Raw genomic sequence first — 27,521 nt, 5'->3', positions numbered from 1 at the left:
GTGGTCAAAGACAATGCATTGGCCAAAGGCATCGTCGTTTTGCAGGTTTGTTTCCCCAGTGCCAGGCAGTTTAACCATTAAAACGGGCCAGACCTGATGTGCTACTTTATCAAAGTCTGTTGTTGTTAATGTCCTTTTTATGAATGGCAGGGAAGAGGCAGCCGTACACAAGGATAAACAACCGTCGCAGCAGAGATGCTTTGAACTGCCCTGTTCCTTTGGGAAAGAGATTTGAGATAAAGCCGAGTCTGGAAAGCATCAGTGATGGTGCACTGAGAGCTGCTTATCACCCCCACGTTTTCGGACCTGTCCATCATTTCCTGCCCCACTCACCCTGGGGCGGGCACCCCCCGCACCTTTCTCCTTGCTCCCTGCAGCCAGGGTCCAGGGGGAGGCCGGGGGAAGGGGGTGATGTCCCCTCACTCCTACCGCACATCTGCCGCGACCCCGTCACATCTGGGCGAGCGCCCCGTCCCGCCACGGGGCTGCATCTGCCGGCACATCTGGGCGGGCGCGGCCCCTCCCCGCGGGCACATCTGGCGGCGGCGGGGGGCGGCCCTCCGCCGGGGCGGGAGGAGCGGCGGGTCGGCGCAGCCCCGCCGCCGGCCGGGGCGGGCAGAGCCGGCGCGGCGCGCAGGGGAGAGGCGGCCCGATGGGGCAGCCGGCCGGCAGCCTGGCCCCGCTCCGGCTGCTGCTGCTCCTGGCGCTGGGGCACGCCTGGACCTACCGGGAGGAGCCACAGGACGGCGACAGGTGAGTGTCCCCCGCCACGGCGCGGAACCCCGTGGACCTGTTTCTGTGCATTCTCGCCCACTGCATCCACCACCTTCTTTTTCTTTTTTCTCCCCCTTTTTCTTCTTAATAATCCGACTCCTCGCTTTGCAGGGAGGTTTGCTCCGAGAACAAAATCGCCACCACCCGGTACCCTTGCCTAAAGCCCACGGGCGAGCTCACCACCTGCTTCAGGTGAGCGCCGCAGCCGCGGAGGGTGGGGGTTGTGAGCGCAGAGCCGGCGGCACACGCGTGGCCGCGGATCGGGGCTCGCTGCCCTGGTGGGGAGTGCGTGGGACACACACGTGTTGATGGTAGGCGTGGGGGCCTCAGCAGCAGCATTTATTTGCCTCCTCTCTGCTCCACGCTGACCTACCCCGGCATTTTCACTGCCCGTGAACTGGGGAACAGACAACTCGGTTGAGTCCCTCTCACATTCAACATCTCCGTTGGCAAGTCCCGCTGTTGCCCAAGTGAAAGGTTTTAGTAAGTCACTGCAAATGTCACTCTAAAGGCATTGCTAGAGAGGGTGTGTGTGGTTTTGGTTGTCATACCCTGGCTGTCAGTCATTGATACAGTAAGAAAGGCTTCCTCTGACCTGGATGTCTGACAGTGCGTTGGTGCTACAGCAGCATCAGTTGCAGAATGATCAATGAGATCAACTGGATTCATGCCACCTGAAAGATGTTTACATTTAGGTAGATGAATCATACCCTCAGAATGAGTAACTTCTTCAGCAACCAGCTCTGGGGGGACACTTCAGCAGAGGCCTCTCAAATTAAGTAAGATTAATCCAACCCTGAGTTTTCATTTTTCACCTGTGTATTTGAGAAACATCACCTGTCTTTCAGAAGAATTTTAAAGCTGTTTTCATGATGACAAATGTCCAGAACAGCTGACAATACATAGGCTTTTAGAGAAATATACAGAAAGTATGAGCACACACATATGCCCTTAGTCATGTTCTCTGATTAGTCTCATCCCCACAGATGAGATGTTTCACCTATGAAATCTGCCTCTTGTGAGAGGTTACTTTGTGGATGTGACTATGCTCTGCCTGTGCATGTGTGCCTGCATATGGCAGGGAGCCACTTACGTATACCAAAAATACGATAAAGCACGTTGATGCTAGTGAAAAGTATTACAGAGATCTTCCATTTCTTTGCAGAGTATTTTCTGTATCACGTAAATACCAGAGGGCTGCAGATGCATGGTACAGCAGTGTTGCCTCTCACTCAAACGCTCAGGGCTGATTTGTGCTGTCCGGCAGCCACAGCCACCTGGGAAGGTCTCAGGCCACTGCCCAGTTCTCAGCAGTGTTAGCATCCTTGCAGCCCCTGGGAGGAGTTGTGTGGGATTGGAGACCATCCCTCACTGCTTCCCTTGTCCTCTTTCTCTTTTCCCTGTGAAAGTGAGTCAGAGACCACTTTTAAGCAGGTCTGTAGCATGCAGCAGCACGCAGCAGTTTTTGGAGAGAGGCAGAGTGTAGTTTTGAAGGGAAGGGGTGTACTTTGCTGAACCTGTAGGATTTCACTGGTTTGGGAGCAGAACACTGAGGTGAAGAAGGCTGTGCTGAAAGAGTGGGGAGTTACTGCAGGAGAGAGATGGAGTAGGAGCTGAATAAAAAGGCACACAAGTGACTGTTCTGCTCGTTATGCTGTCGCTACTGCTAGTCCCAAAATCCATCCGAGCAAAGTGGGTCTGCTTTGTGTAATGGATGAGGATGTGCTTTGTGTAATGGATGGGGACTTCACAGGCTCCACCGGCTGCTCTCGACCACCATGCAAAGAAAGCACGACTTTGTCCAACTGCCAAGTCCCACTTGTACTTTCTTTCATCCTTGCTGTGGTATTCTGACCTTTAGGCTCTGGTTGTGTTGAGCTCTCCCCCTTCTCCACTCCCCAGCTCTCCCCCCTGTCTCCAGCGCTTCCCCCTTCACAATCCCGACTGGTATTCACCATCCTGAACCAGCACAGACTGTGAATGAGCATATCCAAATCACTGCATTGCACCTCAGGTTGTTTTGGTTCATTTTTCAAGTATTTTCTATATCTATGATTGCTGGGACTGCCTTGCTCTTAGAAAAGAAAAAATCAATTTCCATGTAAATGTGTGTCTTCAAAGTCTAGCCTTTAGGGTTGGGTGAGGAGGGCTCCATCCTCCTGCTCTGCAAGCTCTCTTTCGTGCTGTCCATATACACAAGAACAGGGCAGCATCTCTGGAACAGAGGCATGTGGCTCAGCAGAGCAGCCTCGCATGCAGGACACACCTGTGCTGGGGTGCACTGCTGGTCCTGCCCCTCAGAGGGGAGCCACGCTCTGACATGGACCAGCAGCATCACCCACTTGTGATGGTGAACCTCAGGGGAAGAGCAACATCTCCATTGCTACTGGTCACTGTGTGTGCTTCCAGCAGGCACATAGGATTAATGTCAGCAGATTGTGTTTTAATTTAGGATTATTTAATATGTAGTGGTTGAGGCTGTTAACAAGATGATAGGAAACTTGCAAATTTTTATTAAACCTGGGGTGCCTCAGGGTGGGTTTTGTTTTGTGTGAGGCCGAGGTATGTTAGGATTCAGTTTTCAAGTCAAGTCACAGCAAACATTTTAAAAACTTCAGCTGGACAGAAACTCAGCTGTGGCTCTGGAGAACTTTAAGTCCAAGTTTCTGAGAAACTTGATTTTTGTGTTCTAATATTTATTCTTATAAAATTTGACCTTTAAAACTCTTCCTATATAGCTTTTCCATGGTATTTCATAATGACAATAGTTATGAATGATATAGTAATTTATATACATTGTCAGAGGTAGTTTAGAAGGATAGTTAATGTCAGCTTCTCTTTACTATTAGCGTACATACCCAATTTACCTAATTTGTTTTCTAGGTCAAAGTGCCTTCTGTGCAGAACTTAAACAAACTGACATAAAATTTATCTCATGTCATAACATGTCAGACATAAGGCAACATGCACTCCTAGTAATGATCTTTTGTGCAATTAGTTAAATTAAAAAAAAGAAATACATTTGAAGTCAGATGTCGAAATTCCTGAGCAAAATTAGTTTTCCAAAGCATAAATTCTTGACTGAAAGCAATTTCATCGTTTTATTCTTCCTCCTGGAATTTTTCATGAATATCAGCATGTTTGTAGAGCATTTCAATAAAAATAGCATCTTTTCATCACAAAAAAATATGTATTGAAACTTTTTTTTAAACCAGATTTACCCCTGAACAAAGATGAGCCAAATAGAGGGCCAAGCCAAATGTGGGGCCAAGCACCGAGAATATATTGGCATTTTTCCCTGTGGTCATAGCAACCTTGTACATAATTAGATGTATTTTTCCTTTTTGAATGTGTTCAGTCTGGCCCTTGGCTTAGTTTGATTTGTATTTTTTTGGATGTTCTGTGTATTTATTTTCATAAAAATGCAGAGGCAGTGGGAAATTGTACAATATATTTTCAGGGCAAATCTCATTTAAGCTCTTGTGTGCAACTCCACAAAGTACCTGCTACTAATGGTCCCATCATTTAAGTATGGAGAACCAGATCTGCATTTGTTGATAACATAAGAGTTCAGTAAGACTTTGAATTTCTACTGTATGCAAAATTCATCAAATCTGATGAAACTTGGGCAGCATGAGAATATGAGGCCCCAATCACGTTACTGTCTTCTCCTGCTATTTGAATGTGATGTAAACACATTTTGCTCTCAGATAGACATTTAAACAATTTATTGGCATGTTAAATTACATGACTGTTGCTGCAGTTTTCTTGAGTGTTTCCAAGTGTTATCACTTGTGACGATTCATTTCGTTTGTCTTAGTAGCAGTCCTTTAGTAGCTTCTTTAAAAGACAGCAAAACTTCATCACTTTATTAACTGGTGTATATCAGAAAGCTAAATATTATAATAAGTTAAAATTCAGAAAGTGTAGTAAAAATTATTCAGAAAAACAATACACAGACTGAACAGAAACATTTGCTAGTGGGAAGCTGTTTGCCTATGACCAGTTGTAGAAAGATTCAAGCATGAAAGAGATGAGAAAATGAGAATATTTTTATCCCCTGACTATACAAATCTCTTTGTCTATTAGACACTTAAATGTTGTTGCAAATTGATTTGAAAGCAATGGTTTTGCTCATTTTCAGAAATGTTGATAAAAATAAGAGGCTAAATTAAGGAAACCAGCATGTTTGAATAAGGCAGATGAAAACTTCAACCTGGATCTGCATAACCTGAAAGAACACTTTAGCCATTGCCTTCATGGCCAAAGATAAGGGTTCTTTTTCTTTTATTCAGCTGAAACTATTAGTCTAATTCCCTCTCAACTTACAAATAAAATTGGTTAGATTGGTTGATGAAACTGATTTTTTTTTAAAACAAATAGACTATTGACTTGGTGAGAGAAATTATCCATTTTTCTCTGACATCATGGTGAGCACTCTCCATTTCCTGAAATTTTTGCTGAAAATGAAGTGGGGAGGTTCCTCAAGGAACGTGTTATACGCTAATTCTGTGCGTGTAGTGATACAGTCGGCTCCTGCTCCTTCTGTGGGACCAGCAGGGAGTAGGAGGCTTAGAATAAGAGTGCTTGGCAGAATAGTCCTAGATAATGATGGCAAAATGTTCTTAACGATGAGACGAATCTTTACATGTTTTATCTGAAAATAAGCCCCATGTTGTGAGGCTTAAATCTTGGCTTAGAACTTAATCAGCAACATTCTTTGGTAGTATTTCATAAGAAAAATGTCTTTTAAATGGGATGAACACATCTCAATGTAGGTTGTCAGCTTCTTCATCTGATAATTAGCAGCTACAAGTATTTTACAGAGGCTCTTCCTACTTTTCAGGCTTTACATTTTGCTGTGAACGATTGCTCTAAACTTCATAACAAAAAGAGAATTGAAAAGTATTGCAGAAGAGAATGTGTGTATACTTAGACCCTGCCTAATTCTGATGCTAACCAGAGATCGCATGCCTCAAAACGCATTTCTTTTTACTCTCTTGAATGCTGATATTGCTGGTGGAGCCTACTATTTTTATAGACTGTATCATTTTGCACATTCTTAAAAGATAAAAGTAATTGCAAGTAAGTTGGATTGTAGCTGTTTCACAGAGCGTAGCACTTCACTAATATGCCCTTGGGGACCACATGCAGTTCCTGGTTCCCAGATACTCGATGAGCACGTTGCAGAGCTTTCCAATAGGAAAAGAAATGCTACGTACAATTTTTAATCTTTCAGCTAGAGTGAGCAAAGATGACGTTTTGTCATCTTATCTTCAGACTTTTCTTTTTAGAGGTTTCTTTTATTATTTTTGCTTCCATGTTTCCTCTCTGAAGTTTTGCTGACCACTTTAATTTTAATAGAATTGAAAGGGTTCCAATTGATATAACAGTAAAAACAACAAATCTATCTGATTAAAGCAAAGTACTGTTTCATCTCCATTTATCTTACAAGGAAATGTAGTCCATAGTGGAATTTTGCTGAAAATTCAGGAGAGGATATGATTTCAAATTTTGTTTTGGTTTTAGAAAGCTAAACACACAAAACAGCTGTAATTCCATGCCTGCCAAAAGAGTTTCTTCAGGTTTCAATAAACTTGCAATTCTTTTTCATGTAGTTCAGTGGCGAAATGCCAGGAGCTGCTAAGTCTGTGCATCACTCAGGGTAGCATCAGCATCTGAAACATGCTCACGTAGATTGTGAGTGCAACTGAAAAGAGCTGCAGTGATATTTCTTGGTGATGGGACTGAAAATGAGGAGAGCCAGAATGTATTAATTTATTCATCCCACAAAGACACCTGTGGTATGCATGTAGTATTGGCCTTTTAAGGCCAAATCAAACCATCATCATGAAAATTATGTATTCAGCAACTCCGTGATGTGCTGCTCTCTGAGTCTCGCTAGCAGTGTTTCTAATAATTCATTCATAAACATAGTATCTATGAAGAGATAGAATAAACATAAGTGTTCTCCTAATTAAAAAGTTTTTGTTGTCTGTTTTATGTAGATATAAATATATATGCAAAAATCTTCCTGGAAATTGCCATCACAGGTAAACTTTCTTACATATGAATGAATAAAATTTAGTTTCAGTACGCTGCTTTTTTTTCCCACAAAACAGCATATGTTACAATGATGCTAAGACATTTTCCTGGCTTTCCTAGAATTTTTTTCTCATTACTGCTGTTAAAGTAGCACTTTTAAGCATCGTGGATCTGAACGCAGTTAGTCCTTAGTTTGATTTGATTTCCTTCACTGTGATTGCCAAGGGAACAGATTGCTCTTGGTTTCTGTGATATGTTGTGAGTACCTGCTGGTTAAGAGTAAAACCAATGCCACACACATGTCTGTAGGTTTCCATACAGCATTTGGGTGGCCGTGACTTTCTGGGTCTCTTTGCTGTCTCATGTCCTAAGGCTACAGATCTGAATTCCTATTGAGTTTTGGTGAGGTTAAGGACACTTGTGATTTCAGCAGATGTGGATGGAGCAGAGCCTCCTGCAGCAAAACGTGGTGCTGCTATGGGTCTACTCTGTGGTGTTTCCTCAGTACCACCAGTTCACTCCAAAATGAACCAATATAATTAATGATCTTTCCAAACATTGCATAATTGCTGTCAGTGGTACACTGATGTAGGACATGCAGCAGTTAAAGGATGAGGTCTGACAAATGGTTTTTCGTGTAGTCCAGAAGATTTTGATGTTCACATCAAAGCAGTCCAGAGAATTTTAAACCTGGCAATCCAAGAGCTTTACGATAAGTGCCCTGTTTAGTGGTTTGATCAATAATGAAATCCAGGTGCATTGCATTGTGGTTTTCATCTATAGAACATAGGGTTAAATATGAACTGACTTTCCTGGGCATGTCGTCTAGCACAGAGACTCCAGACAAACAAAATAGCAGCCCCAGGGCCTCCCGTGGCTGATACGAAGTATGTAATAAAAATAGGCCGCCAAAGGGAATATGACTTTTGTAATTATCCTAAGTATTGTACATACTCCCTAAGGTCAGGCTGCTTTGTCCTTAAAAAAGTGATTGCAGTCTCTCTTGTGAACAGCAGGACATTATTAATACTTGTATTACTGCTCCCATTGTGATGGAGACCTGTTGAGCTGGGTTGTTCTATACTGATCGCGTTCAAAATAGGCAAGGCAGAAAAGGGAGGAGTGGAAGGGTAAAGATATGGAGCAGCAAGGAAGAGAAAGGGAAAAAAAAAAAAGCAAGGGCTTGGAGCAGGTAGGAAACAAATGAATAAAGACACAAAAAAAGACAAAATTCCGTCTTGCTGGTGGTTTTGTGTGACAGATACGTGTGTGAGAGAAGGGAGGCAAATGCTCCCCAACGAAGTGTAATTTAAATGCATCCAGGCTTCTATTTAAGTAGAACCCAGGAAAACAAAACATCAGCCAAAACCAAACAAAAACACACATGCACACACCCCGTGGGAGATTGCCTGTTCTCCCAGATAGACTTGGAGCTGCTGCATCTTCCCTTGACAGCCTCTCCCCTTCTCTCCTTCCTCAGCTTGGACAATCTCTCTGTAATCCCCCTCTGTAAACTACAGGTCCATGTGGGGACAGGAGGAACACTTTACAGGCAGATATTTAAATTACCCGTCCAGTCTTTGCTCAGTTCACATTGCCTTCAGTCATTGTCATAACACAGAATTACCAGGAAGTAGTTGAACCTGAAATATTTAAGCTATGCTTAGAAAAATAGATCAAGCTTGCTAGACATCCCAGATAAAATGGGATTGCCCATATTCTGCTGTGAAAGCCGCTGCCCAGTATAAAGTGCAAACAGGTGACATGTTTTCTGAGGCTTCTGCTGTTCCTGCCTATTTTTATGTCATTTCATGTTTGGGAGAGCAGTGACTGCGTGTGTGCAACACGGTCACGTGAAGCAGGTATGTGCAAGATACCTGGTGTGGCCTGTCCTGCTGATTTATCAATGTGCAGAGAAACTTCACCTGGGATATATCACATTCCAGATTTTGCTCATGCTTGTGCAATGCTGCTCATTTGCAGTGTGTATGTTTTGGGGTTTTTGTTGAGATTGTGCTGAATTTTCACAACCTTGAGTTTCATCTTTTGTTTCTACCTCTTGCGATTTCTTTTATTTCAGTGTGTGAGTCATTGCTGGGTGTTCAATATCAGTGTCACTTCAGCTGGAGCTGCTGGGGATGACAGTGGGTTTGCTTTGTGCCAAGTCAGTGACAGGGAGAAGATCGGCTCTGAGACCTTCGTTTGTGTTGCTTATGTCTAATACAGATCCATTTGGATCACTCCAAGGCTCCTTTCTTTGCAACTCACACTTATTAGGAGGCTAAGACCTGTGCCTACCATCCAAATAAGCAGATTTAACACTTTATTTACAGTTAAAAAACAAACAAACAAACAAACAAACCCAAACCTTTCCCCAAAATCTGTTCAGAATTTTTTCTATTGTCCATTTTCTGTTTGCCCGGTTTCAGTTTTCAAACTAGTGGTGGCTTCTTTTGTAAACTAACAGTAGCAAATGTCACTCTACTGCTCTACTTTGTCATTTCTTCTATGTTGTTCCAATTGTAAGCAGAAACAATGGAGATCAGAATCCATACAGTGCTGACTCGGTTTCTTGGCCCAGGAAGAGAAAGCCATTCACTTGAATCTCCTTGAGGGTAGCTCTGTTTAGCAGTCAAAGCAGAAAACTAATTTCAGCTGCAGACACTAATCTCAGATCTTAGCTGTGTTTGGAAAATCCTTCTGTCTTGAAAAGTGTTTTCCATCATGTTGCCTTGATTTCATTGTTGATCCTGGTTCAAAAATGGAGTACGAGACTGTAAAGCATTTAGGGTACATCCAGCTATTAAAAGCATGTACTCCTGGGTTATTTGTTAAACTTATGTTCTAACCACATCCATTTTAATTGATGGTCTGTGCTGGAATTTAAATAAGGTGAAATATACAGTGACTGTGTTCACTGTATTAATATTAGCAGCCATTCAGTACTAAATGCACATCAAACCCTTTTCAAATGCGCTGGGAGCTGAAGAAACCCATACACAATGCTTTCAGTGGGCAAGAGAGGCAAAATCAAAGCTATAATCTGACTTTTTAAAGAGATTGTTCTTGGAGAATGAATAGGCTTATTATAAGTCAAAGGCAAGTTACACTAGAGAGAGAATTTGGAAAAAAATACAGTACAAAGTTCATCTGGGCTACTAAGTCTATGACAAAGAATAGTCTTTCTATAGAGAAATTAGTGGTGCATAGATTCCAGTGTAAAACACCAGTGTTCATGTCAGCTTCACAGTCTCATTACCTTCCCTCAAGGCAGAAAGCTGACCACCTAATTCTCTGTAACAGGACGCGTTAAGTCCAAGAAGCTAGATGAGGCAACATGGATGAAGAAATACATGAAGTATTATCATAATATTTTACAAGTAATGGGAGAACACTGACAATTTAGAAATTTGTATAAACACACAAAAAAGCTTTCTCAGAGTTCTTTATATAAGAGAGAGCAAATAACTTCTATTGGATGCGGTACTTCACTGTAAATAATTTCCTGCCCAGAGCTCTGATGTCTCAGTTGAATGTTAATATCTCCATGATCACATTCAACACATTTAATACATGTTGTAAATCTGACATCTTGCCTGTTCAACAAGATGCTATTATCATACTCAGTTTTCATTATAGAGTTTATTATCAGAGCTGCACCAATAAAGCGGTGTCGTTTCCTAAACATTGCTCTCTGGAATTCTGACAAAACCCTTTAGTTTAGTGATTATTGCCTTTGAGAGTTAAAATGAGTTATAATTCAAACAAAAATAGCCAAAGGCAAAATTATTCAATCTTTATAATAGCGTTTGTGGGAAGAGAAAACTGGGTGAAAATGGAGTTGAGGGTCTTTGGTAGATCTTAGTGGTTGAGAAGCAGAAAGTGAGAGAAAGACTTGAGGGACCAGAGGGTCACTTGAGCTACTGTTTGGTAAATGCTTGATCCTCCTGGGGATGTGTGCTGTTAACTGGGGCTTCCAGAAGCGAGAGCAAGGAGCATGGCCAGACAGGCATGCTGGCAGTCTGAGCTGACCTCTGCCCGCTGCTTGGAAATCAGCAGCGTGATGAACCCAACTGTGGTTGGGCTGTTGGTCTGCACAACAGCCCAGACAGTCCATGGCCAAGTCTTGTCCCGGACTGTGACTCTCGTGGTGCCTCAGACGTTGGCTTCTCAATAAATAACACAATATGCTGCTTATATGGGAAATAGTATATTTGCTTAGATGTAGAAAGCTGTTTCAATGTTTACTTGGATTTTAAAAGCTTATTATGTTTTTCTGCTTTGGTTTGTTTGTTTGTTTTTTTCCTGAAAAAAGTATATGTCTACTCCACTGCACTTTCTACTCCCTGGAGGCTACAAATGCATATGCAGAGAGCAGTTGGTGAAACTGCTTTGAATTTCAAAATTGAGAGATGAGAAGCCTATAGAAAATGAGTCAATCCTTTATATTTTTAATTTTCATGGAAAAATTTTTAATTTCAAGCTTTTTTGATTTTAAAATGAAGAAACACAAAATAAAACATGATGAAAAACGGAGAACGTAGGATAATTTTTTACCTACCTTGTTCTGCTTGCCTTAGAGCTTATTTAATAGCAAAACACAAGATATTGAAAATACTACTTCTCAGCGTGTTTCCCTGTCCACTTTCACCCTTCGTTTCCAAACATCTATTTCTCCAGACAAAACCCAGAGGTTTTCTTGAGGCCAAGTTAAAATGAAGAGGAAATAGGACATGTTAAAACTTCTTAAAGAGAAATGAAAATTCCTTTGTGATATGACCTCAGTGAAGAACTTTACCCACAGAAGTTTTTATATAAGGACAGATCTGTGCTCCTGGCATCTCCTGTGGGTTTGAAGTAGATTAAGAGTGCATTCAAACCTTGTCCTTGTATGTGATCTTAAATTATGTCCTTTTCCTGCAGAATTTTTTCTGTGTGGCACAGCAGTTCAAGAAAAACTACTTGGCATGCATGAATGTCTTTGCAGGGCTGGTCCCTTCTTGATTATCCTTAGAAGCTCACCTGTGTTAAAGAATGGCTCTTTTGGTACCCTGCAGGAGCACTAAAGGTGATATATTAAAAGGTTTGCAGAAGGTTGCATTTCCATACCTCTACTGACTTCCCTGGACCTATACCAAAGTGTATCAGTTTAGGAATTCTTCTTCATAATTCTTCTTAGCATTCCATGAAAAGAAAAGAAAGCAAGAAGTTGTTAAAGCAGATTGAATGCATCTTACCACATAAGCGAGATGTCTGCTTGACTTTCCAAGCTGAGTTTATGGCCAGAGTCTTGTTTGTGCTGTTTGTTGTCCTCGCACTGACCCATATTTGAGTTGCAGTTTTATGGAGCATGTCTGGAAGGGTCTGTGATGGTGCCCCTCCAGATTTACACCAGTGCAAGCACAGCAATGCTGGGAAGCAATGGTGGTTAACCATAGGATGGACTTGCCAGGAATTGAGTTCTAGGTCCTAGGCTAAATTTCTGTGCTCCTCAAGGAGCGCTACCATGCCAAATTTGCCCTCAGTTACCCACCAAGGTTTACTATGGGATGGCAGTACTAGCTACTTCTCCCACTGTAAACCACAGGAAAAATCCTAATTTATGTCCTACATAAAAAATAACTTGATAGCTTACACTGAAGATGTAGTGTTCCTGTTACAGCAAAGAAGGTCACCATAAATTTGATCTTCAAACAATTTGCTGGACTTTATTTATGGTGATTTGCTGTCATTCCAGTTCAACAAAATGCTACTGTTTGAGATAAGAAGAAAAAATGCTCCTTTTTTGAAATATATTTTTTCGTATCCGCTGAGAGACAAATTGGATTTTCGTTATGTTTTCTTATGTTGCAAAAATATCCAGAGTATTTCCACAGTGGGAGTAAGTTAATGGTACATCACTGGAAAACTTCCAGTGAAAATAGCCATGGCAGAGTGAAAAGAACAGCAGAAAACAAGTAGTTGGGAGCAAGAATGGCTAACATGTATTTATTTACACATCCTTGTTTGCAATATGGGCTGCTGGATATTTTTAAGTACCAGGAAAAAGAGACTTCAAACATTTCCATTGACCTTACAGCCATTACAGTTATAAGTTGTTCCAATTAAAAGAAAATTGTTCCAAGAAATTTTCTTTAAGGATATGACAAAGATTTAATGCAGGACAAATATATCTTCAGGATGGAACTAGAGGAGAAAATATCTGCATTCAGACTCCTCTTAATTGTATCTTAGGACTGAAGACCCTGGCTGTATTCCATATTGTCCAATTTGGTGCTTTGGTCTGTAGGGCTTCTCTTTTGGAAGAAAGAACCAAACAAATATAGCAATCCTTTTATTAAATGCCATCTTGACTGTGCTTCTTGGAAGCTTCTTGGCCCAGAGGATGAAAAATTACAGAAAGTGTTTATTACTGAAATCCAATTTCAGTTGCAAGCAGATTAGCTGTTTCAAAATATTTAGTATCCTGCCTGCTACAGTGGGATGCATATGGAAAAAAGCTGCAGAGCACCATCAAAGAACTGGAAAAGTCTTTGTGTCTTGCTCTGGAGTCACGCAATTGATTTTTGCAGGAAATGCTTCAAAATATGAGTTTCAGACGTGGTCTTTCCATCCCTGAGTTGCCTTGTGTACTAAATGGGGCTGCTGTGGGGAAGACCTGGACCATGAACCCTCACATCATCCCAGGCTGCCCAGTGATAATGGCAGAGAGAAGCAGATTTGGGGTCTGGAATTCAAGTTGTCAAATGGGTGTGTGGGTGTTCCGCAGCTGGATATCAATAATTGAATGAAAAACTACCTTTTTTTTTTTTTTTTTTTTTTTTTTTTTTAGGAATGCTATAGTTCCTAAGCCCATTTATATAGCATGAAAATAGTCTGTTTATGTGGAAGGCTTCTTTGAAGGAACAGGTTCTTGATAAATACCGAAGTAGATGCTAGCTTCTGTTTGAATAGTTTTTATTTTTAAGAATGGCTGAACTGCAGACTTTAAATAATTTTAAGCTCTTCCTCATTACTAGAGACAAAATGACATTGTTTGACTTTGAAGATACGTTTCCATATTTTACCCCATAGCATGAAGACATTCTATGATTCTGTGATTTGGAAGACTCCCTGAAGCCTTCCGTGATATCTTTATGAAGTGTTACTGTTAGTCTCTTGTAGAGAAGGGTTTTTTTTTTTTGGCACCCCTTCCTACTGAAGCATGAGTTTTACAAGTAAATGCAAGATTTTATTATTTACTAGGAGCTGTAAAAATAATAAAACATAGATCACGGCAGCTTATTTGCCTGCTTTACTCAGACTCAATGCACTCTTTCAAAGAATTTGTGAGGCACAGACAGCTACTGCTTTTTGTTTGTGTTGTTTATAGGAAGCCTTCATTGCTTCTGTTTGCAAATATTTTTTTTTATTTCCTTCTTAAAATTTTCCGTGGTGTACTTTTCTGTTAAGTGCTCTGAGGTAGTTCACAGTCTGAAGTTGGATGGCCAGTCATTCCATTCATGAGGTCAATGTTTAGATGGAGGATTAGCCATAGAGCCCTTAATTTTTCCTTTTACAGCATGTAGCTGAAAATCATAACAAAGAGAAATTATTTCTAAACTTAGCATCTCAACTGTTGAAGTTAGGGAGGTTCTGGCAACGTCTGAGCTGTCTGTAATGGCAGAGTATGAATTCTCTTGGAAGAAATTTAAGTTGAGATATGACAGCATATGCATATAAAAATGCTACATAAATTACCATCTCATCCAAGACAGCAAGAATACCTTGTGTTTGTTTCCTAGTGCCTTTGAACAAAAAAGTGATCTAGAATTAAAACCTGGTTTGCAGCATCAGTGCAAATTTGATGTAGCTCTATTAGCTTTGGTTGAGCTTCTCTAAATTTAAGCTGCTTTAAGTTATGGTGAAAATGAGATTTAGTCCCTGGAATTCAGCTTTTGTGAAATGTCTCCCAGTTCCCTTCAGGGTGAAGTAATTTGATTTTATTTTACAACGAATCATCTAACTCAGCAGTCGTTGCATATGAGCAAATAAGTTCTGGGGTTTTAGCACTTATCTGCTTCACCATGGATTTATAGAGTTGTTTTTGATTACAGGTAACACAGGAGCTAAAACACCAAATAAACAGCAAACAAAAAACCCCACAAACCGCCCCCTCCCCCCCCACCAAAAAAAAGGAAAAAGAAAACAACAAAAAAAACCCAACATCCCGAAAAAACAATTCCAGCTTGTTTCTTGCATAATTTGTTTTGATAGTCAGCAGTTCTGGGTTACTTGTAACTAAATAAATAAAATATATGGAATTAAAAAAAAGTTGGTAATCTTAAATGAAGTGGTGTGTCTTCACTAGAGACTCTAAGCAGGCCTTCGTGTTTATAGCCCTGTCTTACAAGATCAGAATAAGTGTATTCTCAGCCCTCTGGTGCTCTAAGGTATGAATCATCAAACAATTTGGATATGTTACTCCACCAATGATAAGAGTTAGATGCCTGTGTATCATCTGAGGACCTGTGCTCAAGCAGAAGGTATATGGAATATAAGATTAGTGAAGATCATTCAATTCCTGTATATGGTAGCACTTTGTAAGTTACCGATGTGAAACAAACAAGCAAACACCCCAACAACAACAACACAATAAAAAAACCAAAACATCAGATTACAAATCTCATTTTAGAACATGATCGAGTATATGTTCCATATCTTTCAAAGCTTACTAGGGTGATATTCTCTCACCCTCACATCACCATCCCAGTTCTTCTCTGAATTCTCTTGCATTTATTAGCATTCCTGAATTGCAAAGAGCAGAAAAAACCACTTAAAATTAAGGTTATGTGTGCTGCTTCCAAATGCCAGGGCAGAACACACTCTCTCCTTTACTCTGTTAATTATCCAAGAGTCTCAGCAGTGGTTTTGATTACAGGGCTGTATTTTTCCTTCCTAGATGTGCAACTTACTCTTACACATTTCTGTACAGACAGCAGCAAAGTTGCCTGATTTTTTTTTCATTTCTATTTTCTTTTGAATATTTTAATTTAATTAACCAGTGCTGCACGTAAGCACAGAGGCAAAAAACCCTTCAGCCTTATCAGGAGTCTGGGGAGAACGTGTAAGTCTGCTAAAGCAGGAACTGGATATGCCCTGAAGGGAGAAGCCCGCACCAGCGTGGTGCAGGTTACTCTGCCCTCCACACAGTCCTTTGAAACGTGCTGTGTGACACGGCACCGTGGGGCAAGTCTGAGAGGAAATTAAAGAAATGGATCTGATCACATAAGTAAAGATGAACAGATTTCAAATGGAAAATTAATCCTGGGTCATTTCCATGCTAAGGCATGTGGAGTTGGAAACTCAGAGATTCAGGATGAGCATCCCTGAAAATGTGCCGAAGCATGGTGGCGAAGAGGAAAAAGCTCATTAACTTGAATAAATGAGGGATAAACAATGTCTTTGAAAACTCTGGACTATTTGCTATAATTCAGAGAGAAACAGAGGCAGGCTTTTGCCTGGGGCATCCAGAACTATGAGGACTCTGAAATGCCCCTTGTTCAGTGGTTTGAGAGGAGCCAAGGGGTGTGCACCTCAGGGGAAAAAATTGCATTTTTGGTCTGCTTTAGAAATGTCACTCTGGTCAGACTTTCTCTAGTGTTTTCCTAGAGGAATATATATGCAATCACTGGAATGTTTGTGCTTTTCTAACAGTCTTGCATGGCAGATCGTCACCTCTGGTACTTAGATGTTTGGGAATGAGAGAAAATAAATAGTGGTCAAAACTTGGCAGGAATTGGTCCCCAACAGGGATTACCTAAACCCTTCACTGTTCCATGTACCATTTAGACAGGCAGCTGTTGTAGGTAAAATAAATGTATCTGTCCCAGTGAGATTATTGGATCAATTGTCTCTATCAGGAGATGGTGCTGCTCATCATCTGGCAAAGGCAAGGGAGAAAATGTCTGGTTAAGAGACAGCCAGGAACTGGAAATGAGAAAGGTGAGCATGGTGCTGCAGTGTAGGCAGTGAAGTATTTTCAGCAGTGGTGAGAAAATCTTAAGACTACTGTGCCAACCATTGGTGAGACCTCAGCTGGAATAGCCTGTGCAGTTCCGAATGATAAATTGCAAGGATCAGGACACAAAAATGAGAAGGCGTCAAAGCTTTCGGGGACATGGGCAGCCCATGTGATCAGAAACGGAAAGTAGCTGAGATGTGGAAAGAAGCCACATCCCTTTTGGAAAGATACAATTCAGTCCTAGTTTGAAAGTTGTATAGCTATTTGAAGGATGATGAGTCCGAAGTACAAAGCTTGAAGACTTCAGGTGTAGTGTCATATTCATGTGAAAACACAGCTTTTGGATTTGGCACTGGTTTGTACAGGGAAGTCTGGAGATGGTGATGGGGCCTTATAGGCATCTACATGCAAGCACCTGACCTGGAGAAGTTGTCTTCCTTCTGCTGCATAGCTCAGATGCTTTCACTAGCTTCCAAAGCTGCATGCACAGTCATTTTCTTCCTTGCTTGTGTCATGTAACCACCTGTCTAGTTGGTTAAGCTGAGCCAGTGTATTCCCAGCTTGTGTGGGAAGCACTAGTGCCACCCTCACATCTAACAAACCAGCAATCCCCAGGCTGTGGTCATGCTTATTCCAGCCTGGAGGTGTTTGGGGTCAGCACGAGCCACCTCTTAGGAACACCAGCTCTACTCCTTGCACTTACACTAGTACCTGTGGTTTTACCACTGCCAGCTTCTGCAAACTGGAAATCCTCGGTCTCACAAGCCATGGCTAGATGCCTTAGTATTGGATGCTCCTTCCTCTCTGGCATTTTGGCTGGGCTTTTAGCTTTGTTATTGAAAGCAGGGAACGTGGGAAATCTTATCTCTTGTCTGAATGACTTCCATGGCTGTGCTCAACATCCTGTGATGGTGTTGTCTCTTTATGAACACCTCCCTTGTCATTGTTAACACGGAACAAATATCCCTGGAAACAAACAAAACAAGGAAATATAGAAAATATTTGCTATAAAACGGAATTGTGTTTAAATTGAAGGTCTTCTTAAGGAGCTTACTAATACGCACTTAGAGCAAGGCATGCTTCGTCTAGCCCTGAGTATTGACTTTCCTTCTGAATCCTAGCGGGATAATGTGGTCTTTTTTAAATGCCACAGTCTCTTTCATGGACCTAAATCATTATAAGTCTTTTGTACAGAATGATTTAAAAGCTGAAATGGAGTTAGAGCCTCAATGTCATGAATCTGCATGAATTATTGAAAAATCAAATTTTCAGTTAGTTAACAGTATTTTATTGTAGTTGTTTTTTGAAAGTGGAAAGAAATATTTGAGTATACTTTTCTCAGTACCTGATCCACAGCCCTGAGCATCAATCACGTAGTATCTCTAGGGATACAGTTTTAGTGTTGTTCAAAGAACAGAACTTCTGCTCTTCACGAAGTTGTTCCAAGTGGCAGTTTTGGGATTAGATGTCTTGAGATACATGTAAAAAGAGAAATGTTTATATGTGTGCTGCCTGCTCAAATGCAATCCAGTGTCTGCTGGTATACAGTTTGGGATAGTTTGGCGTTGCTTTCTTTCATTAGAAGAGTGAAGAGATTGGTTGTCTTGTTTAGGTGACTTTCACAGATGCTTGATACTGAATAGTAATAGGGCAAAGACTTGACCTGGAGGTTGACTCTCCAGTGACCCTTAAAGTTGGAAAAACTGATAAAGCAGCAGTTACACTAATAAAAGCTTCAAATGACCTGAGGATTTAGAAAAGGGAGACTGTTGCCTATAAGAAGAACTGAACCAATGCCAACAGAAAGCTGATACAGCAGCGACACGAGTGATATTATCTCCCCAACAGACATGACTGTGTTACAGAGGCTGCAAGGTCAGACCCTGGGTTTGCTTAAGGGCACATGAAGAAAAAATACATCCTTTCTATACTACTGTAAACAGGGATATGAAACAGGATAATTAGTATTATTAGCATGAGCTCTCTGCTTCATGGAACTTCTCTGTGTATTTCTCAGCCAAGGAGAACAGTAGGGTCTTTGAAAAAATTACTTGCAGCAAGTTTGAAATGACTCAATGGCCAGAAAGAGTGAGGCTGTGGCTGTACTTTCTGCTGTGTGTAGAAATTGCTTAATCTAGATCATTTCTACTATGAGTAGGATCTTACTATGGAATGAGGATTTACAGGATGAAATCAAGGCAAACCTGTCCCAGCTGCCCATTTAACTTCCAACCCAGTATTTAGAGCTGTTTTCCACTGACCTTTTGTATTTAAGGGTCATTACCACAAATACCAGAGTGTTCGGAGCAGATTCTGTCTTTTTTATTATTTTTGAAGTCCTTGGGACATGAGTGAAGGACAGCTCAATCATGAGTTACAGCAGCAGACCATCTCTGAAGGCATTCTGATCATTTGATGGAAAGAGCCCAAGCTTGCCTGATATTTCAGCATTGCTGACATGTTTAGTGCTAGATATGGTCAAAAGCAGCTCTTCAGAAATTGTCACCACATGAGTTGGTGAGTAATTACAAGCATGGCTCAGCAGTACTGAAAGATAATTTTAGAGTAATGTGGTTGCATGGATACTTGGCTTAGGCATGTGCCACATCATGGTGGTTCTGCAACTTTATAACAAACAGAATGGAAAAAAACACAAGTAAACAATACCAATTATGTCTTCCAGATCCTGATGGAATTGTTAGGATTTAACAAACCAAAAAGTACAAGGCCAGGAGGTAAAATCAGCTGTCATGATGACGTTACTTGCTTTGAGTCAATGTGTTCCCAACTGCACTTTTGAACTAGATCAAATCCCATGCCTAAATTCCCTGAGTTTTACCAGGACTGCTGCCCCTGGAAATCATGGGGTCATAAGCCAGCAGCAGCTGACACCCCCAGTGACACCAAGGAGCTAGGCCACCTTTACAAGATGGATCTGGTGGCAGGAAACACTTTCCGCAACTTTATCCTATCTGATCCTCCAATTTCTCAATTTTACCTTTTTTTTTTTTAAATTATTACTTTGTTTCCCAGTAGAGAGAGGAATATGAATATGTGTTTACCTACCAAAGAAAGCTAGAAATAAGCCAAATCTTTTTGCTTTCTTTTCTTAGTTGTCACAGGCTAAGAGCAGTTGCTGTGTCTAACTCAGGATTTGAAAATATAGTTCCAGTCCTAAAGCCAAAAGCTGTATCTCATGCTGTTATTTTGGCAAGGATCTCCATAGGGGGTACAATTTAGCAAAAATGGGTGGAGACCTCAAGAAACATTTGCTTTCTTGGAAAAGCCTAAATTGACCAAATATTATGGGAAAGATTGGAAGAACATAAATTATCTCTAATCTCTTGAGAGGTATCAGAAGTGAGGTTTTATCAGGCAATATCTGGTGTCTTGTATCTATCAACTGAAATGAAAATCCAAATATGAAGCCAGGGCTGGGAGGCACTTTGTAGAATCAGACAATCCCCAAAAGCTGTAATTTATACCTGGGTTAGGGGTAAATGTAAAACAGTATTTTAAGCCGTGACAGCTGTAAGCTTGCTGTAATTTTTAAGAATAGACAAAGTGAGGAAAGAGCCGTAATTTTAGTAGGTTTTGGGATCTCTCTTCCACTTGTCTTGAGTGTGATCTCAATGCATGCTGCAGAATGAAATCAGCACAGGAAACTCTGTGCTCTAAACAGAAACAAGGTACGTTGTCTTAAATCACACCCCAAGCAATGCGGAATCTGGGGGAAAAGAGATCACTGTGTTGCTAACTGGTACAAAAAATACATTTTTCCTCCAAACTAGATTAGTTTTTACCATCTCACCATGTAAAAGATTTTTAGGCGCTCACGTGGCATTTGTTCTTTTCTTGGATTGTGATTTTTTTTTCCCCAAACTAGGCTGGTATTTTTAATCTCTGGCACGTAGCACTAGCAAAATAAAGGAAACACCACAGGGACCTTGAGGACACAACTGGTGTTTCATATTCTGGGGAAGCTGGAGGAGCTGTAAATCCTGTAAGAAGAACACTTGGAACACAGTAACTTGTGGTCTGAGGTTCCCTACATACAGCCTCTGGTCTGAGTGTGCAGAGACTCCATTGTCCCCATGTCCTGCACGTTTCCCACTGGAAGGCACCATGGGGTGGCAGTGAGGTTGCTCAGGGGGGACTGGATGTGTCTCATTGAAGACACTATTTTTTATTTCTCAAGCAACAAGTCTAAAGCAAATCTGTGCCCGGTATTAGCCAGCTCCTGTTACTATCGGCATCTCCCATCATCTGTTTTTGAAACTCACTGGGTGGGGAAGAGGTTACGTTAAGTGCCCGCAAAGCCCTCATAGGGATCTGCTTTGAGGAACAAAGTGATATTTGCTGTGGGATAAAAACCTAAATTGCTTGCGTTTTCACTGACATTTTGCCAGTGATGTTTTAGAGCTCAGACCACACAAGGAAAATGGTGTTCCGGGATATATTGCCTCCTTAAAAAGAGACGCTGAGACCATGACCTAATGTTTGTAATTGCAAGAGTTATTGAGAGTCGATTGAAAATGCAACAATCCCAAGAGATCGCATTTATCACTTATATGATTAACATGCTTGTGGAGCATAAACAGCTGAACAAATCCAAATGATTCATGCAGTTCATCAAGAGAAAGAAAATCAAAAATACGTCAGATATTGTTGGAAATGTTGGTATGGCATGATTTTAAACTCTGCTTAGAAAGGATGATCAAAGGGGTTTTTAATGGGCTTTTCATCATTACTGGTCCACATAAATGTCTGGGCAAATAGAGTTTACTGGGAAACTGATAGGAATATTGATAGCATCACTGTACCCAGTGGGATTTTACACATTCATATATGAAAGCTTGCATTATAAACTACTACAGAGGTTTGGTTTTAGCTCCTAAGACGAGCTTCACTTTTAACATAAACATATTACACTATGCTAAAATATATGGTATAAACTTTATAATATAGAAAATAAACTTTAAATAATACACATATAAATGTATATATTCTATGGTTTATGTATCTTATTTTTATATATATAAATATCTACCATTCTTTAAGGCACCATTTTATAGCATTGTATTTGTGTGAGTCCAGCAAAGGTTTCTCTAGGTAAGATTACAGTTTGAAGTGTGCAGCAGCTTGAAAATTATTTTTTTAATTCAGATTTCAGTGAATGTAGTTGAAATTGTCATATCTTGGATGACAGAAGTCCAGATATTTAGTGCTTGTCTGTAAAACCTGGAAGACCTGTTTTGTTGTAGATGAAAGAGAGGTTTCTGCATTCTAGTTGTATCTTATTTTACATCTTCGTTGGCTCAAGAAAGAAAACTATTTTTTTTTTTAGCTTCCTTTCAGAAAGATTTATTATTTTTAGGTTTTGGCTAAGGTTGAAGTCAAGGATTTTTCCCAGCTTACTCCATTTCAATATGTCTGTATCCTGGAGAAAGAATCTGGGAAAAGAGAGAAAAAACTAAAAATGCAATTACAACTGAAAATTTCAGATAAGTTTCATTGACTTTGTAAGAAGTTTTGCTGGTGCTGTTTTGCCCCTTCATGTTTATATATTATTTTAAATGCATGCTTATAAAAAAAAAATTTATTTTTTTTTTTTTGTAATAAGGGAAGTAGGGGTATGTTCTTTCATTAAAGCACTCATCTGAAAAAAGAATACTTGGAAAATTGGCTTATTGATGGCAACTACTGCCAAAATTATTATCCCTACTGCTATTATCCCTACTGCTATACTGCTATAACATGTGAATGTTTCACAATCAAGGCCTTATTTCTATATCTTTGTTCACTTGTGAACATAAATTCTGCTGATCCAGAAACCGCAGAGATGTCTACGAGGCCTTTACTGGAAACCCAAGCTGGAAGGTGCTTGTCCAGGGGGCAGCTTCGAGGCAGATTTATGCAGCTTTCTGCTTGCGTGCAGATGGGTCTTGCCGAGAGGTTGGGAACACTGTTTTTATTGGGTTTGTTCTGTTTTTTCTTTTGGCTGACTTTGCCCGTCTTCGTTCACTCAGCCCCAGGAGTGTGCTGTGGTTGGGACCTTGCACTTAATTCACATCAGCAGTTTCAGTAAACGCTTAGTAAATAACAGATCGCGCACTTAGAGGAGAATACGTTTTGGGATGCCTCTTTTTTAACAGCTTTAACACCTGTGTCATTGGCAGTTTTTAACAACACTGTATGTCATGTGACATAGAAGAACATCCAAGAACAGTCACGCATTGATCTTGGAGAGACAAATACCCGCAGATCAAGGGGACCTTTTCCATCTGCTCCCTTCTGCTGAGGACCAGATCTGCTTGTCAGCATCACATTTTGGATGACTTCTTCACAAAGCTTAGAGTGATGGGGAGTTGAATGCCTCATCTACACACAGCACATCAAATTTCTGTGGTCACGGTGGCTTGTGATATGGTGGACTGCCTTAAAACCATCCTCTCCTCCTATAAGTGAGGTGTCACAGCTGAGCTCTTTGAGGGTGGTGGTTTTCTCAGTAAAACCCATGACTCACATTTTCTCTGCTTAGCGTATGATTTATTCCTCAAAATGACCATAACATGCACTTCTTGTCAATGGCCCATAGCCTCATGAGAGGGTCTTGGCTCATCAGCAGCTGCTTTTGAAATCCTAATAACCATTTAATCGAGTAAATGTGAGATAAGCTGTGAACTGGAGCTGGCTTTAAGGCTCTGCTTGGATTTAACAGTGTCATGGTCTTCAAACGATGTGTATCCTAAAGTGTTAAAGCAACCCGCTCATTGATGGCATTAAGCTATTTTCCATACCCACGGTCTAGCTGTGCATCTGCAGCTCAGTGTGAATTGCCCTGCAGTTGGGAAGCCACAAGTATCTATGTACACTGTCTTTCATTACACAGCTTAATGAGATTTCCGCATCCTCTGGGAAACCATTGTGGCTCACAGATGGGTGATAACCATGTTATTTTTCTACTGCCACCATGTCCCCTGCTTCTGAGATCTTTTCCAGAGAAAAGGTGTAGTTATGTGTAACAGACTGTAAAAAAAAAAAAAAGGTAGTTAACAAATGCTAATACTTTATACTGTTAAAATGTATTTTCAAGTATAGAGAGGCAGAATATGTTACTTTTTGGTTGTTTTTTTTTCAGTTTGTTTCCATAGGAGCCTCCAGGTAATGCTGAGAGGCTGGTGTTGTAATTTCTGTGCTAATAGCAGATGCCCAGCAGGAGATAATTACCTTTCAAGAGTGCTTGGCCTCTTTTTTAGGGAGTTAAAATAACTGGCCAGCAGAGAAGAAATTGTTCCAAAGTTTTGTGCTTGGGAAGAGATTTCCCAAACTACAAGCTTTTATCAAGAACAAATGAGATACTGAATGAATGTGCACGCAACTGCTTAAAATCTGACTAAAGGAAAATTCTGCTCCAAACAACACAAAACTACAGGAATGTTTTTTGTCAAAGTCACTATTCAGTGAATTAAAACTTCTCGGAGCTCACTGCTCTCACTCTCCTAGAGCATGAACACAGAACTTGTTTTTCCGTTTTCAAATCCTCTAGGACTGGAGTCTACACAGCCATCAGACAGAGGAACTTGGTCATGTAGCTATGACGGGGAATGTAAGAGCTCTGTTAGAAGTTTCTATTAGTTTACATCTGCACTGTGAAAAATGTTGGGATATCGAATTAGATAGAAACAGAGCATCAACCAGGTCACAGAAATCAGAAGTGACTTTTATCCTGTTTACAAGGAGGTGTGAATAGGTCCTTTTGCGGTTACTACATGGTAGTCTGTGTTTTACCCATCTTAACAGAGCTCTTTCTACGTGATTGCTTGTAATGCTGATATAGTATCTAGTTCTAAACCATGTATGTTATATACAAAAACATTAGTTACTAAAAAATAAACAGACCAACCAACAAAATAAAAAGGGGGGGGGGGGGGGGGGGAGGGGTGAAATCCCAAACCTCAGAAAGGTAGATACAGTTTTTCAGCTTTGATCAATAAGAAAGCATAGACTACTTAACTCTAAAATAATGATTTGAAGTTATGCAATTTCTAAGTATTTTAAAGTGAAGAATTGTTTAGGATAATCTCCTATTTCCGTGGGATGTGATGTTCAGAAATGGGGGATAAAATCTGTTTCTTCACTTGCACCATGCACATCCTCAGGACATCCCCAGGCAGCCAAGCACTGTCCTGGGCTGTAAATCAAACGAGACTGAGAATTAGTACAGGTCTAATACATTGTGTGTGTTTTAGGTGTTAATAGCACAACCACATTTTCTCCAGATTAGAAATGTGCTTTGCTATACATAAGATTTTCTATGGAATGATATTTTATTTTTTAGGATGGGGGCCCAGTATTTTTATAGTCCACATGGTATTCTGAATATAGGTGTTTAAAGGGTGTGTGATTTGATTATTTATTTGTGACCAAAGCCTTGCAGGTGTTTTGTAACACCTGTTTTTGGTTTTGTGGTGATAAATGGCTGCCTGACAGACATGCAAGGCAGGAAATAAAATTGTGTTCCAGACAAGCCAGGACATCCTCTTCTTGGACATAACCAAGGATCTGCACTTTTCTTGGTAATGTTGAATTAATACAGAGTTAAGTTCTTGACTAGGAGATTCTTGCATGAGCAAGAACTTTGTGGCTTTAAATATAGCCATGGGAAATGAAGTAGTCATTAATGGATTAGAGCAGATGCGTATACAAACTGAAAACCAAAGAGACTCCCTGCACTGAAAATGTTAGTCGATGCTGGGTAAATAACTATTTTGTGATGCCTTTGGTCACACTGGAAGTTACAACATCAACTTTTGGCTGCTCTGTTGTTACCCGAAATACTTGCTAATACCACACAATTAATTGAGTCTACAAATAGATCCATAATCCTCCTGTCAGAAGTGCTGCTTTTTAAAATTTTGCCGATGTGAATGACGTTAGTGTTTCCATTTTTGGATAAGATCACGTCCACTACACAGTCTATTAATACTCTTCCTACGGGAGGCAAATCCTTGTACACTAGTGATCTCTTGGGTGTTATTTCTCATGCAAATTCAGATTATGTATTTAAAGACATTTTTAGCCTCCAATGCTGATGTTGTGTGGTAAAATGACACTGCAGTGAGGAAAACAGCCCATTCAGTGCTGACCCTAAGCCAGCAGCAATGTCTACAAGCTGTTTTCGCACGTACTTTTCTCATCTGTGACGTATCTTTGGTCTATGAGTTAATTGATCCATTATTTTCTGAGATAATTATCTTAAGCTTTGACAATTCAGTTAGGAAAGCCATTGCACATATAAATGGAAAATAAAACCCATATGCTTTCAGCACTCAAGAACTCAGGCAGCAGTACTATGGCTGGCTTATCAGGGGCAACTGTGGACTTTTTTCCCTCTTTAATTGAGGAAGAGGTTGGTACTTGGTTACTGACCTCATGGGAGTTCAAAGCTCTAAGAGAGGCATCAGCTATCATACATGCTGTCATCATTTGGTGTTTCTCAGAGATGGTGAATATTTGCACTTCCAAATTTAACTAGATCCTCAAGGCTTTAGGTGATGCTGAGAGTAAGGCTCAGTAGGAAGTTCAGACCAGATTTTTAGCTTGTAGGGTGGGTCAGCACGGTGCGTTTGACCTCAGCAGAGTTTTAGTATCTTTTGGCGGTTGATTTACCACAGGACTTTGTATTTAGTGTGTGGAGGTTGCAGTCTGCCTCCAGAAGAGAGCTGTGGGTGCAGCATCCTCGCTACTGTGGACTTTTTTGATGCTTTATACTCAATGAAAATAAAATGCATCAAAATTACAGTAAGTCAATAGTTGCTAAGAATTAGAGGCCTCGCTTTGGTTATGGTTTAGTAGTAGTATTTACATCGAAGGCTTTTATCAGCATTTAGTGGGAGTGGGGACAGCCATCAGAGTATAATTAAACTCCATTTAGAGGGTTTAATTTGTGCTTTGGTGCTCAGGGAGTCATTCCAAAGCTTAGAATTATAAAAGGGATTTAATCATAAAGGATTAAATAAATCCCAGCTATGGTTGACAAGCAGTTTACTCCTCAATAAGTCATATGATCCGTAATTATTCTCCGAAAGCCTAATTAGCTCCATTCCTTATATAAATCATATATCTTCCACAAGACTCCTCTGGCATAGCTTGATCTGTGTTGCCTTTTTGATGCGTGTTTTGCTAATCAGGCTTTTCATCCAGCCAGTTAATCAGCCCTTCCCTGCCGCAAAGCCCGGCTGCCAAACTCCCTGTTTAGCAAGATGCTTTAGACGTCTCATAACCCGGTCTGAGAAAGCTTGTGTGGCCAAGTGCCCCAGGGCAGGCGATAGCAGGAGTCAAAGGCCAGCGTGATGGAAATCAGTGTGATTTAAACCTGTCTGAAGAAACCTCTGAAGAGGTTTTTGCTGGAGGCTTTCATTCCACCTGTTGCCCTATGACCTCCTCCGCTGGGACAGCGACACACTTTATCCTCTTCATGGAGACGTTTATTTTCTTCCTTTGAAACAATGCAATTTCTCTTCTATGTTCTTGTCTGTTATTGAAAAAGTGGGGACATATTGCCCCAAAATTTGTACAGTTTTGGTATTGTACTGTGTGTGATTCTGCCAAATCTACATACTTGGCTCAGGAAGTAATCAAATCCTTTTACCCAATCAAAAATTAGTTAACAATAGCTCAGCCAGAGTGCATGAAC

General features: G+C 40.6%; 1 protein-coding gene across 1 annotated transcript in view; it reads left to right on the top strand.

Moving 5' to 3' along the window:
- The first annotated feature begins 582 nt into the window (after nt 1-582).
- CCBE1 (collagen and calcium binding EGF domains 1) overlaps nt 583-27,521 on the top strand; it is a 103,264-nt gene continuing 76,325 nt past the window's right edge. The window contains exons 1-2 of the mRNA XM_065047214.1: nt 583-753; nt 886-966. Of these exons, the coding sequence (XP_064903286.1) occupies nt 653-753; nt 886-966 (182 nt within the window). The 5' untranslated portion in view covers nt 583-652. The remainder of the gene's footprint in view (nt 754-885; nt 967-27,521) is intronic.

The sequence above is a fragment of the Columba livia genome, chromosome Z (assembly GCF_036013475.1).
Source record: "Columba livia isolate bColLiv1 breed racing homer chromosome Z, bColLiv1.pat.W.v2, whole genome shotgun sequence".
Taxonomy (NCBI): domain Eukaryota; kingdom Metazoa; phylum Chordata; class Aves; order Columbiformes; family Columbidae; genus Columba; species Columba livia.
Note: the sequence above shows the minus strand (reverse complement) of the source record. Positions and strands in the feature narration are given on the sequence as shown.